Below are 13,121 nucleotides of genomic sequence, written 5' to 3' on the forward strand. Positions count from 1 at the left end.
ATGTTAGAGATATGAGAGTCCCATTTTAGCTCCAAAGTGAGGGAAGTAAAGTCCCTAGTGTGAAGTAAAATATTGCATCCCTAAAGAACTGAAGACATATCATGGTCTAGGGTTTAATTACAATCCCATCATTTCACAAGAATCTTTTCTCTGGGGAAAAGTCTGAGCAAATTCCTAACCTGTTTATAACCAATTGCATGAAATTATTAAACCAACATTAAATCTTCTGCACCTTTACTAAAGAATGTTCATTATTTTTTCTCCGGCACTTCAGGGAGCTCAAAGTTAAAATCAGAAATTGTGTACTGTATCAGAAAAATTTCCAGGGCATGTTGGAAATAAAGTCTGTTCTGCATATTCTTAGAATCAAAGATATCAAAGTCTCAGGGTTAGAATTTTCCCTTCCATGACTACAGGGGTAAATAAAACTGAAGATGAAGCTCAGAGCTGTTCTGGCTTAAAAAGGTGAGTTCCTGAATTTTATTTATATTAAATTCACCTTACTTTGAGAAGGACATCTAGGGATTGAAACATGCTGCCCCCCCCCCCCCCCCATTTTATGATCCTGTCACTCAAGTAAAAATGTTGGAAGAAATTGTTTTAGGGCCAGTAGACAATGTTAGAAGACATAAAGGGACTCAGGATTTCCCTTTCTCATTGTGTAAGATCCATCTTTATGGAGGCAAACTCACTCTTGTAGATTTATTTATTGTTTTTACTAGGACACGGGGCAGGTTCAGACCTCTACTAGACTTTGCTCCCTTAATTTGTATCTGACATTGTTTATGGCTCACACCCTGGCAGGATCTAACCTGCATGATAGGCCAGATCCAGGGTGCCAGGGCCTGTGCCACCTGATACACTGGTGAGAGTAGGGCTCAGGTGAATGAAGAGATGATGGTATGAGGGAAAAAGATTCTGTCTGGTCCTTCTCCCTTATTTTTTTCCATCAGTCATGTTTTTGCCTGGCAGAGCTGGCCTTAATCTATAGGCTAACTTGGTGTTGCTCTTGGCTATATTTGGTTTAAGACTGTAGTCAGAAGAAGTAATTGTCACTCAGTATCATGATAGTGGTAAAGACATATTCTGTTGTCCAGGATGAGCTAGTCATACAGTCCCAATTTATATGCCTTCCTTGTGGGAAGATCTGGGTTGCCCTCTGATGTAACCCTTTTTTCTTATCCCACAGATCCCCCAGACCAGAATGTCTCCTGGAAATGGCTCTGTTGTGACTGAATTCATTCTGGTGGGACTAACAGAACAACCAGATCTCCAACTCCCACTCTTCTTCCTATTTCTTTCACTGTATATGTTCACCATGCTGGGAAACCTAGGCTTGATAACTCTAATTGGGCTGAATTCCCACCTTCACACACCCATGTACTTTTTCCTTTTTAACTTGTCTTTCACTGACCTCTGTTATTCTTCTGTTTTTACACCCAAAATGCTGATCAACTTCTTATCAAAGAAGAATACTATCTCCTATCACGGATGTATGGCCCAGCTATTCTTTTTCTGTTTTTTTGTCATCTCAGAGTGCTATGTGCTGACATCAATGGCCTATGATCGTTACGTGGCCATCTGTAATCCACTCTTGTACAACATTGCCATGTCCCCTAAAGTCTGTGTCAAACTTATTTTTGGTTCATACTTTGTAGCATTTTCTGGTGCTATGGCCCACACAGGATGCATGCTGAGACTGACCTTCTGTGATGCCAACACCATCAATCATTATTTCTGTGACATCCTCCCCATACTCCAGCTCTCCTGCACGAGCACCTACATCAATGAGCTGGTGGTGTTCATTGTGGGTGGGATCAACGTCGTCATACCCAGTGTCACCATCTTTATCTCTTATGGTTTCATTCTCTGTAGCATCCTTCACATCAGTTCCACTGAGGGCAGGTCCAAAGCATTCAGCACCTGCAGTTCCCACATAATTGCTATTTCTCTATTCTTTGGATCATGTTCATTTATGTATCTCCAGCCATCTTCTTCCAGGTCTATGAATGAAGGAAAAATCTCTTCTGTCTTTTACACCATTGTGGTTCCCATGATGAATCCCTTAATCTACAGCTTGAGGAATAAAGATGTTAAGCTTGCCCTGAGAAAAACTCTGTGTAGGAAATATTTTCAATCATAAAGAGGATCCCCTCTGCACTTTTTTTTGGGACAGGCAGTTTCAGTATGCTTATCCACAACATATTTGGTGGCAGCCTTCTTGTCCTATTTCTTTATTGTTATGAAGAAATGAATTTGAGCCTTCTTTTAATAAAATTATTTCTCATACTGCTGGAGGATATCTTCTTATTTTCCTCACCATTTCCCCAATTTGTTCTCCTTCTGTTTCCCTACTTGACAATATCTTTAATGAAGGAGTTTATTATATGTTTTTTTCATTGCCAGTTGGAATTTATTTCCCCTGGAATATGATGAATGGTTCTACAATGACTGAATAAAGTAATACTAGGGTGACATTTTATCACTGGAGAGGACTGGAAGTTGGAATTTGTCATTGGATGCATGACTCAAACAGTAGGTTTCCACTCCTGTCTTTCCTTGCTCACTAAGCAGATGTATGTCTCCTTCAAATGACAGTGTTATACAGAGATAGTTGATTCCATAGAGACTGTGAACAGTACCCCTCCTTTACTGATGGAATACTATGAAGTAAGCGTCTTTTGAAAATTATTATTTATTTATACTATATAAATCCATAATAGATGCTTAATCTTGTTTATTGCTTGGATAGGAAAGTGAAACCCATAGAGGTTAATGATTTTTACAATGTTACACAGCTTCTCAAGGAAAATCCTACTGTAAACTCTAGGGTCCTGAATTCAAGTGTAATGTGCTTTCTTGGGTACATTGCTTCTAATTTAATTTTATTATTTTTATATAATTAGACATAAAATATGAGGAATTATTTCTATTTTGAAAGTTGAATATGCTTTGTTCAAGTAGGAGTCATGAATTTCTTTAACGAGTTTTGCTACTTTTGTTCATGAAAGCAGTTTGATATTTCCTTTTGTGGAAATAAAGAGACTTATAGGGTTAGTATAGTTTAGAGACTATCTGCTCAAACAGAAACTGGCTTTTTCTTCAAAGTAATATAAAAAAAAAATTTGAATGTTTCATGCTGCTTGTATTTCTGAGAATATGGGGATGAGAGAAACGGGCAACCAGCAACATGAATTTAGGCCAGGACCCAAAGAGACAGATGGTCAATAATGAGAAGTCCTTGGGTTGCAACAGTCATTGTGGGGTTAGAGAAACATTTCAGTCTGAATTTGCATCCTCTGTTGCATCATGCTGTCATTATATTACAATTGTTCATAAAGCTTTGATAAAACTTATAGTTCACAATGGGTATACATCATCAGTAGTGTTTTACAGAATGAAGGAGATAAAGCTCTGGTTACATTATTGAGAATCAGGTAAAAAGATATAGCAACTATAATACTCAAATTACTCAAATAGTGAGTAGTTAACACAACTGAACATAGAATTTAAAACTTAAAATGATGGGAAATTAAAGCCCCCTACCACTCCTGCCCTCTTCCTTATAGAGTCCCCTAGAAAGATTATGGAGATTGCAGGATTTCTTTGAGTAGGATGATGGTTTTGGTTATTGGATGTTAAGGAAATGTTTAATCCACACTGCTGGAGGACTTCAAAGACAACTAAATAACACCTGGTTTTGTTAGCTTTCATCTATTATTCCCATATGGATTTTAAGTGATAAAAGTACAAACGCACCTGGAGTAGCAATTATAATGTGAAAGAAACATTTTTCAAACAAAATTTTGACATCTTCTCTATTCTATCCAACATTATTTTTCTTTGGAAAATACGGTCATACAATGACTACCCTAATGATCCTTAATCTGGTCTGTTGGGAATTGATTCCTGACCTCCTGTAAATACGTATACCAGTCTTAATCAACGTTGCTCTGGGTGCAAACCAATTTGTAAATAGGATCTTTGAAGATGCTATTATTTGGTTTGGACTCGTTTATGAGTAGAATCTCTGAAGTTGAGAGAACTGAGTCAAGGTTTCCCTTAATCTACCTGACTGGTGTCCTTCCAAGCTGTGGAAATTTGGATTCAGTCAGTTAAAGAACCAGTGGTGCTGCTGTAGTGCTGCTTTCATTGTCATGTCTTTGCTGCTCTTTCTGCAGCAGCTCATCACTTCACCCTAGTCTTCTTTTGCATCTTTCATCTTTCTTTCTAATATATTCACTCTAATGACTTTTTTCACATTTCAGTGTAACCTGGCAGGCCCCGTTCTCAACTCCAAACTCATCTTCATTTCAAGGAGGCCCCAACCTGACCTGTATTCCTCATATCCTGTCTAAAGATAGTGCTCCCTTCCAATTTCTTTTTCTATACGTCTGTCTCTCCCAGCCAAGGTAAGACTGGGATGCTGTCTGACCAGTTCATCCCTTCTTGGCTTTCTCTGAAAAAACTTACAAAAGACTCTTCTCTCAAGTGTTGTATTACTTAAAATTCATTAAAACACGGAAGGAGTTGACAAACGTATACATGGTACAATCATAACAACTCTAGATTTTGTGAGCGGTCTTTTAGTAATGGTTCTCATGCTGGGTTTTTTGTTTCAAATCTGTAAAGGAATAGCCTCCCTTTTCGGACTAGTTTGTTTTTGAGGATATATGAGAGCAAGTGAAGGTCACTGCTCTGCCCACCTTCTTCAAACCCCACCAATAATGAAGATTTAGATAGTTTTTGTGAATGCCGATGTTTTATTGCATTATTCAGCTGATGTTTTGTCATGTCAAGAATTTAAATTTTATCAACTTCTCCATGTATCTCTGAAAGTATTATTTTACAAGTAATATTTTCCTTTTTCTTCATAAATATTCTGGAATTCATAAGGCTTGTGATGAAATATTGCACAGTGATATATATACTTGGCTATAGACCACAGTGCCAGATAAAATATCAAAGTTCTCTGTTATCCCAGCCATATAACAAGGGTTCCTCTTTGCAAAGGAAGAATGTCTGTTCAATACCAAACAAATATATTATGAAAGTAACCTTGTCCTATGGGGATATATACTTTTAAAATGTACATTTGATTTCTACATCTTTTTATTTTGTATGATATACAAATTCTCAAATCAGAATTTGATGCATAATATCTACTATACTTTTTGTCTACACCCATTAAAATGCCTGGGGGACAGTTTAAAATTGTTTGATTTGGATTTTGCTAAAAAGCACATATTTTAAAATTTCACATGTTTACAAAATGACAAACTAAGGTCTATAATCATCATCTTAAATTATTGGAAATGAACTAAAAATGTCTTTTGAATGGCACACATAGAATACATCTTGTCATTGAGTACTATATTGTATTGACTAGCACTCCCTAGTGGAGTGTAAATCAGCAAATAGCCTGGCTCAGGTCTGTTAAGTCAACAGGTTTATTTTACAGGTTGAACTTACATTCTTTATTGACCTTGCAAATATTATCACTTACATTGTTTTACATTAAATTGCAACTTATAATATTAATAAATAAAATCATTTGACTTCAAAATTAGTATTGTTGAAGTTAATGTAATAAGAAAAGTAGATATAAAAAATTTGACTATATAAGCTTAATTATAACTAGTGGATGTTTGGAACTATTTTATTTATAAATTGGTATATATAAAGATATTGATATTTACCATATATATATATATTTTATCCTCTTGGTATGGTCTATGTATTCAATAAACAATTTAAATTGGAAAAGCTTTGTTTTACTTAAATTCAACTCCATATTAACATATGTCAAGGCATATAAATGTTTTATATGTGAAATGAATTACATTGATTATGACTTTGTTTTAAGGAGATTAAGTAACATTAACTTAAGAAATATCTCCAAGTTTAACTTTCAGGGAAACATCAAGTTAGCAAACTCTGGCACCTATTACATTGGTGATTATGGAATGGTGCCAGTTTATTAAGCAAGTTAATTCCAAAATCAAGGAACTGAAATATTATTGAACCTTTGATTTTACATATACCGGGTTACCTTATTACTTTAAAAGATTTTAGGTTCTTCTACTCAAAGTTGTCATTCTTCCTCCTTCATTCTTCACCCCTAATTAGGAGCTGCAGGGCAAATGGGACTGAAGTTGAGGTACTGAATCTGGGCCAGTTTTGCCAGGTACATATGAATTCTAGTCTGATTGCTCTGACAGGCTGTCGCCCAGAAAAGGTTTTCTGGGAGGTCAAGAGTAGGGGAAATCTGATATGCCAGCATTTATAATGCTTCAGAAGGCAGCAAGAACAATGAGAAAACAAGGCACTTTGCCCTATCAATAGCCAAACCAAAAATATGCTCCAACAATTTAATGTCAACTACAACAGTCACATGCAGAGTAGGACAGCACCCATCATGGACAATAACCCATTGGTCTGCTGAAGGTGTGATTTTCAGCAGTGTGCGGTCTTACGTGCTGTAGTCTAGTGATCCAGCCAGGATAGGGATGCTGATGGTCCCTGCTCCAGGCAGAAGCCCCAGTCTCAGTCTCCCCATATCAAACATTTCTCTGTTTCCAGCTGATGTGTCCTTTTTGTGGCATCTAGGCTAATTGCAATGTGATTGCTCTATTATTGCACATGGTTCCTGCAAACTAGGACTTCTTTGTAATTTTGAAATATCTAAAATTAAAAAGTTAAATTTGGTTCCAAATTGGTTAAACATTAAATTTTTCATCAAGGGGAAGGGTTTCTGTATGATTTAAATATAATCTCAATTGTTATAAACATTTGAGTTATTTTCAAAATATTTAATTATATTACCTTTGCTCCCAATATCTCTTATTGTTGGTGAGTTTTAAAGTGTTGTGGTTATAATATTAAGAATTCTCATCCCTTTGCTATTTATTTGAATAAATCTGAAAAGATTGCCATAGAAGCAAGCAACAATTTTTATTAAGAATTAAGATGGCACTGTATTTGCTAATATTTTCTAAGAAAAAATAAAATAATAACAAATCTGTTTCAAGAATGTACTTTAAATTCACAATATGGTATATATCGAAAAATTTTAATTTTCTTACTGCCGAACATAACACACATATTGCAAACTTCACTATCTTAAATTTTTTATTTTTCTATTTTTTATTTTTCTGTTTTTTTAATTCATTTTTTAATATTACATTAAAAAAATATGAGGTCCCCATATACCCCTCACCCCCCTCACCCCACTACTCCCCCCATAGCAACATTCTCCTCCATCATCATGATACATGCATTGCATTTGGTGAATACATCTCTGAGCATCACTGCGCCTCATGGTCAGTGGTTCACATCATAGCCCACTCTCTCCCACGTTCCATCCAGTGGGCCATGGGAGGCCCTACAATGTCCGGTAATTGTCCCTGCAGCACCACCCAGGACAACTCCAAGTCCCGAAAACGCTTCCACATCTCATCTCTTCCTTCCATTCCCCACACCCAGCAGCCACCATGGCCACTTTCTCCACACCAATGCCACATTTTCTTCAATTACTAATCACAATAGTTCATGAATAGAATATCAGTAAGTCCACAAAGTTCACAATCTTAACCACAGATTTTGAAGGACAGTCACAGTGGTGCTTTTGAATCTTTGTGACAAATTGGAACTTTCCGGTTGTAGTAATAAGGCCTACCAAACTGAGGCATCTGGTGATGATGCTTTTTAGGTGTTCATCCTTGCCTGAGAGAGGCTGGCAGCCATTGGACCTATCAATGCTCATCCTGTGACCATAGTGGAAATCTGTTTAGATTGGAAACTGCATTGATGAAGCAGAGCCAAGAAGACATTTGAGAGAAATAAGGATTTGGTAGCATCATTGGAAATGCTTAGTCAGGCTTGATGTGAATCCTGGAAAGCATCTGAACTTTCTACTTAATGAAGAAATACATTCATTGTATTATGTAAGCTTTTTTTCTCCAAATGTCAATTTTATTCACAGTTATTTGACTGATTCTCTAACTGTGGCTATTTAATGTGCATCTACTGGAATCTTTTTGCTTATATATAATTATTCAGCAAAATCAATGGTTTATGTTTTACACTTACAAAATAAATTTGCCTGGAAATAGATGATAAGCAAAAAATCTTATTTAGAATGACTAAAATATTCAAGCAAGCAAATATAAATTCTTAATAATAAAACATTATAATATTAAAATTGTACCTTCTTTTGGTACTGTAGTTACAATGCTTCTTGAGGGCACTAGTCTACTCTATCCTTTAAACTTCCTTTAAATTTACATATTTTTTAATTTTTAAGAAAACTTTAGATTGCATAAATGTTACATCAAATATATAGTGGATTGGCTCAATGGATAGAGTGTCCGCCTACCACATGGGAGGTCCAGCGTTCAAACCCAGGTCCTCCTGACCCGGGTGATGAGCTGGCCCATGTGTAGTGCTGATGCGCTCAAGGAGTATAGGGAGCCCCACACGCAAGGAGTGTGCCCTGTAAGGAGAGCCACCGAGCACAAAAAAAGTGCAGCCTGCCTAGGAGTGGTGCCACACATATGAGAGCTGATGCAGCAAGATGACGCAACAAAAAGAGACATAGATTCCTGGTGCTACTGACAAGAATATAAGCAGACACAGAAGAACGCACAGCAAATGGACAAAGAGAGCAGAGAACTGGGGGGTTGGGGGGGGGGAAGAAATAATAAAAAGTATATATATATTGGATTCCCATATACCCCACCTCTTTCCCCTCCCACACTTTACCCCATTAACATCTTTCATTAGTGTGCTACATTTGTTACAATTGATGAACATATATTGAAGCACTGCTAATAAGCATGGTCTATAGTTAACATTACAGTTTACATTTTGCACTGTACAATTTTATAGCTTTTGATAAAATGTATAATGGCCTGTATTCATCATTGCAATGTCATGCACGACAATTCCAATGCTCAGAAATGCCCCATGTTACACCTATTCTTCCCTCTTCCTATGCTCAGAACTTTTTGTGACCACTGCCTTTATATCAGTGGCACATGTTCTTTCATTGTTAGAATAATCATAACTCTACTTTAGTTCATAATTGCATTTCCACCTTTGGTTTGTTCACTACTCAGTCTTGAGGATTTTGGGATGGTAATGCCCACACTGTTTCTGAATATGAGGTTACTTAGATCCCATGAGGCAAATGGATTGAACTGTCTTGCTTGCCATTGCAGATACTCTGCTTTGGGGGATGGGCGTTGTCCATCATCATCCTTTTGTTAGTTGTCCTGGGCAAGTCCAATGGAGAGTAGGTGTTACAACTCTGCTGAGAATCATTAACATACCCTAATTACTTTAGCCAGAAGCAAGGAGACCCAGAGGAAAGGGGGTAGATGAGTGGATGCCCACATGTGCCTGATCACCCACAGCTTCAGCCTGGGGAGAAAGTGAGCTTGGAGCTAGAAGCTGCCATTGTAACCTGCCATGTGCCTGATTGCCCACAGCTGTAGTTTGGTGAGAAAGCACCTCTGATGATGCTTTGATTTGGATTCTTTCATAGCCTCAGAACTATAAGCTTTTAACCCAATAAATTCCCACTGGAAAAGCCAAGACACTTGTGATATTTTGCTCCCAGCAGCATTTTGCAAGCTAAAACAATGTTAGTTTCCTAAGGCCAGCAGGGGATTGGCCATTGATGAAGATCTGGAGCTTGTTTGTCCTAGCAGGTATACTGCTGTGCCATTTCAGCCTCAAAGAGAGTCTGAAAAACTTAAGAGGCTTGTCAGAGATGATTCAATTAAGAGGCCCTCCTTGGCACAGCTGCCAGTACAGTTGCCCTAATTCAGTTGTAGGCAGCTCAGCTGGGGCTCTCAGGGAATGAATTTCACTAAGAAACATATTGCCAAGTTGTTCTGAGTAGGAAAGGCAGGCTGTTGTCTTGAATACCAAGTGGAGAATTGCGTTTTGTATTTTTTAAGGTGGTGAGTGCCTACAAGGCTTGATTTACACTGGGGGCTGTTGCCAACAGGGCTAATAGATTTGACTTGTGTTTAGGGCTTCCCTCAAAAATAACTAAGGCACTGGGTCCAGAGTGGCTTGTTTGGGACTCAGCCAGAGGTGTCAGTTTCTGTAAGGGTGGCATCTGAGTAGATCCACTGGAGTATATCTCAACTCAGTCCTGACGGACACTCCTGTCCTTCTTCAGTCTTTCACTAGTCACACATAAGTGAGCTCCTGTAGGGATAAACCATGTGCCAGGCCATAAACGCCCATTGTAACAAGGCCTCAGGGCCCCACCTGGCTCTGCTTTAGGATAACTTTGGCAGGGCCTTTAAGTAATGAAATGATCTTACCCTCTCTGGAGATGGCTGCCAGCTGTTGAAATTTTTTTTTCTCTTCTTAAAATATTTAAAAAAAAATTTTTTAATTATCTTTTTTCAAAGTCAAGAGATCACACAAAACATTACATTAAAAAGCATGAGTCAACTGCAAGCAGGAGGATTACTTCCATCATCCATGTGGAATCTAAGTCCCCTCTCAATATAGAGGTGGAGTGACATAACCTTCCCAGGGTCTACAGGATGGAGGAATAGAGAATGGATTAGAGTGGACTTACTGATATTCTACTATGGAACTGTTGTGATTAGTAATGGAAGAAATTGTAGCATTGATGTGGAGAAAGTGACCATGATAACTGCTGAGGGTAGGGACAGGGAAAAAGGATGTGATGTGGGGGCATTTCAGGACTTGGAGTTGTCCTGGGTGGTACTGCAGGGACAGATGCTGGACATTGTTATGTCCTGCCATGGCCCACTGGGTGGACTGGGGGAGAGTGTAAACTACAATGTAAACCACTATCCGTGTAGTGCAGCAGTGCTCAAAAATGTATTCACCAAATGCAATGTCCCAAGATGATGAAAGAGTTTGTTGATGTGGGAGGAGTGGGGTGAGAGGGGTGGAGAGTATATGGGGACCTCTTATATTGTTTGAATGTAACATTTAAAAAAAAATAGAGAAAAACAATAAAAGCAGTTAAATTTTTTTAAAAAAGTTTTAACAGCAATGCATGTTATTTGTGAGTTATGAGATTCCTGCATGATGTTATATATGTTTGTTCTGTAAGCTCACAAATATTACTCTTCACTTATTGTTTATGTATGTTTATGTATGAGTGATATACTTCAATAAATTTTAAAAAATTAGTTAAACTAAAAAAACAAAAAAAGCACATAAGAGTTTCCCATAGGGAAGCGGACTTGGCCCAGTGGTTAGGGGGTCCGTCTACCACATGAGAAGTCTGCAGTTCAAACCCCGGGCCTCCTTGACCCACGTGGAGCTGGCCCATTCACCGTGCTGATGTATGCAAGGAGTGCTGTGCCACACAGAGGCGTCCCTGCATAAGGAAGCCCCATGCACAAGGAGGACACCCCATAAGGAGAGCCGTCCAGCATGAAAGAAAGTGCAGCCTGCCCAAGAATGGCGCTGCACACATGGAGAACTGGCACAACAAAAAGAAACACAGATTCCCACGTCGCTGACAATAACAGAAGTGGACAAAGAAGAACAAGCTTCAAATAGACACAGAGAACAGACAACCCGGGGGGGGGGGGGGTGGAAGGGGAGAGAAATAAATAAAAACAAATAATTTAAAAAAAGAGTTTCCCATATACCCACTCTCCACCCCCACCCCATTTTTAAATTGTATTTTTGAAGATATATGAATTACAAAAAAATGTTACATTAAAAAATGTAAGAGGTTCCCATATACCCCACACATCCTACCCCACTCTGCCCAAATTAACATTGTGGCACATTCATTGCATTTGGTGAATACATTCTGGAGCACTGCTGCACCACATGGATTATAGTTTACATTGTATTTTACCCTCCCCACCAGTACATTCAATAGGTTATGGCAGTGTGGGAAACAAAGGCATGTTGTTTCCATGGAAGCAAGTTACTTTCTGACCACTGGGTCATGCTGTCCGTAGAGATATACGTGCAGGTGGCTAATCTCTCTGGGAAACAACATTCCAGCAGAACCCAGACTTGATATCTCAGGTAACCCGGGCAACAAGATTAATGAGTATATTTGTTTCAATAATATAATAGAACATGAGCTTTGGTAACTATCTTATCCACTGTGCACTGTGTTATTTAGAATGAGGTAATGGGAATAGTTAGCTAGAATAGTTGCTGGTTCTCACAATTGCTTGGGGTATATAAAGAAGCCCCTGAGATTAATAAACTTGTCTGATGAGCTTGAGGCTTCAATGCTTGCAGATCCCCTGAACCCAATCTTTCTTTATCTTTCATTCCCGATACCCTCGGGTCCATCGACTCCAACATGGCAGGATATATAATGTTCAGTGTCTGTCCCTGCAATATCATTTAGGACAACTCCAAGTCCCAAAAAAGCCCTAACATTACATCTCTTCTTCCCTCTCCCTGCCCTCAACATTACCTTGGTCACTTTCTCCACATCAATGCTACAATTTCTACCATTACTAGTCACAATAGTTCTCTAGTAGAATATCAGTAAATCCACTCTAATCCATATTTTATTCCTCCATCTTGTGCACCCTGGGGTGATGATGTACACTCCACCTCTCTATCAAGAGGGGCCTTAGATCCCACATGGATGATAGATGTAGTTCTCCTGCTTGGCGTTGTAGGCATTCTCAGTTCTCTGGTGTGATTGACCATCTTCACCTCCCTGTTAGATGAATTGGGTTAGTCCAATGAACCAGAGAGTAGGAGTTGCAACTCTGCTGAGGCTCAGGGCCCAACTGGCATATGGAGAGTCCAGAGATTCAAGTCTCTTGAGTATACACCGACCCCAGCTCCAACCACAGTTTCAGTAAAAGTGACAGAAGAGGTATGTATAGAAAGGTCACATCTGATTCCAAATCCATCACACTCAGGAACACAGATTCCAAAGTAGGATCCACTGACATGGCACTGAACTTCACAGCCATCTGCCATGTCCATAGAACCTGTGTTTTTATAGCCTTCAGAAGCACCAGTACCTGGGCTTGTATATACTATGGTTGTCTCTGGGATCTGGAATCCTGCTGAGGCGTGCATAAGCACGACCCCTCTGATGATCTCCCAACTCTTTTTTGAAGACTCTT

The 13,121-nt window shown here is 38.6% G+C and overlaps 1 protein-coding gene across 1 annotated transcript; it reads left to right on the top strand.

Moving 5' to 3' along the window:
- Positions 1-1,204: 1,204 nt before the first annotated feature.
- LOC101413631 (olfactory receptor 8B8-like) lies at positions 1,205-2,255 on the top strand. Its single transcript, XM_004475957.3, has one exon. It carries the CDS (start codon positions 1,205-1,207, stop codon positions 2,141-2,143), a length of 939 nt encoding a protein of 312 aa, XP_004476014.1. The 3' UTR covers positions 2,144-2,255.
- The last annotated feature ends 10,866 nt before the right edge of the window (positions 2,256-13,121 follow it).

Source organism: Dasypus novemcinctus, chromosome 27, assembly GCF_030445035.2.
Source record: "Dasypus novemcinctus isolate mDasNov1 chromosome 27, mDasNov1.1.hap2, whole genome shotgun sequence".
Lineage (NCBI taxonomy): Eukaryota > Metazoa > Chordata > Mammalia > Cingulata > Dasypodidae > Dasypus > Dasypus novemcinctus.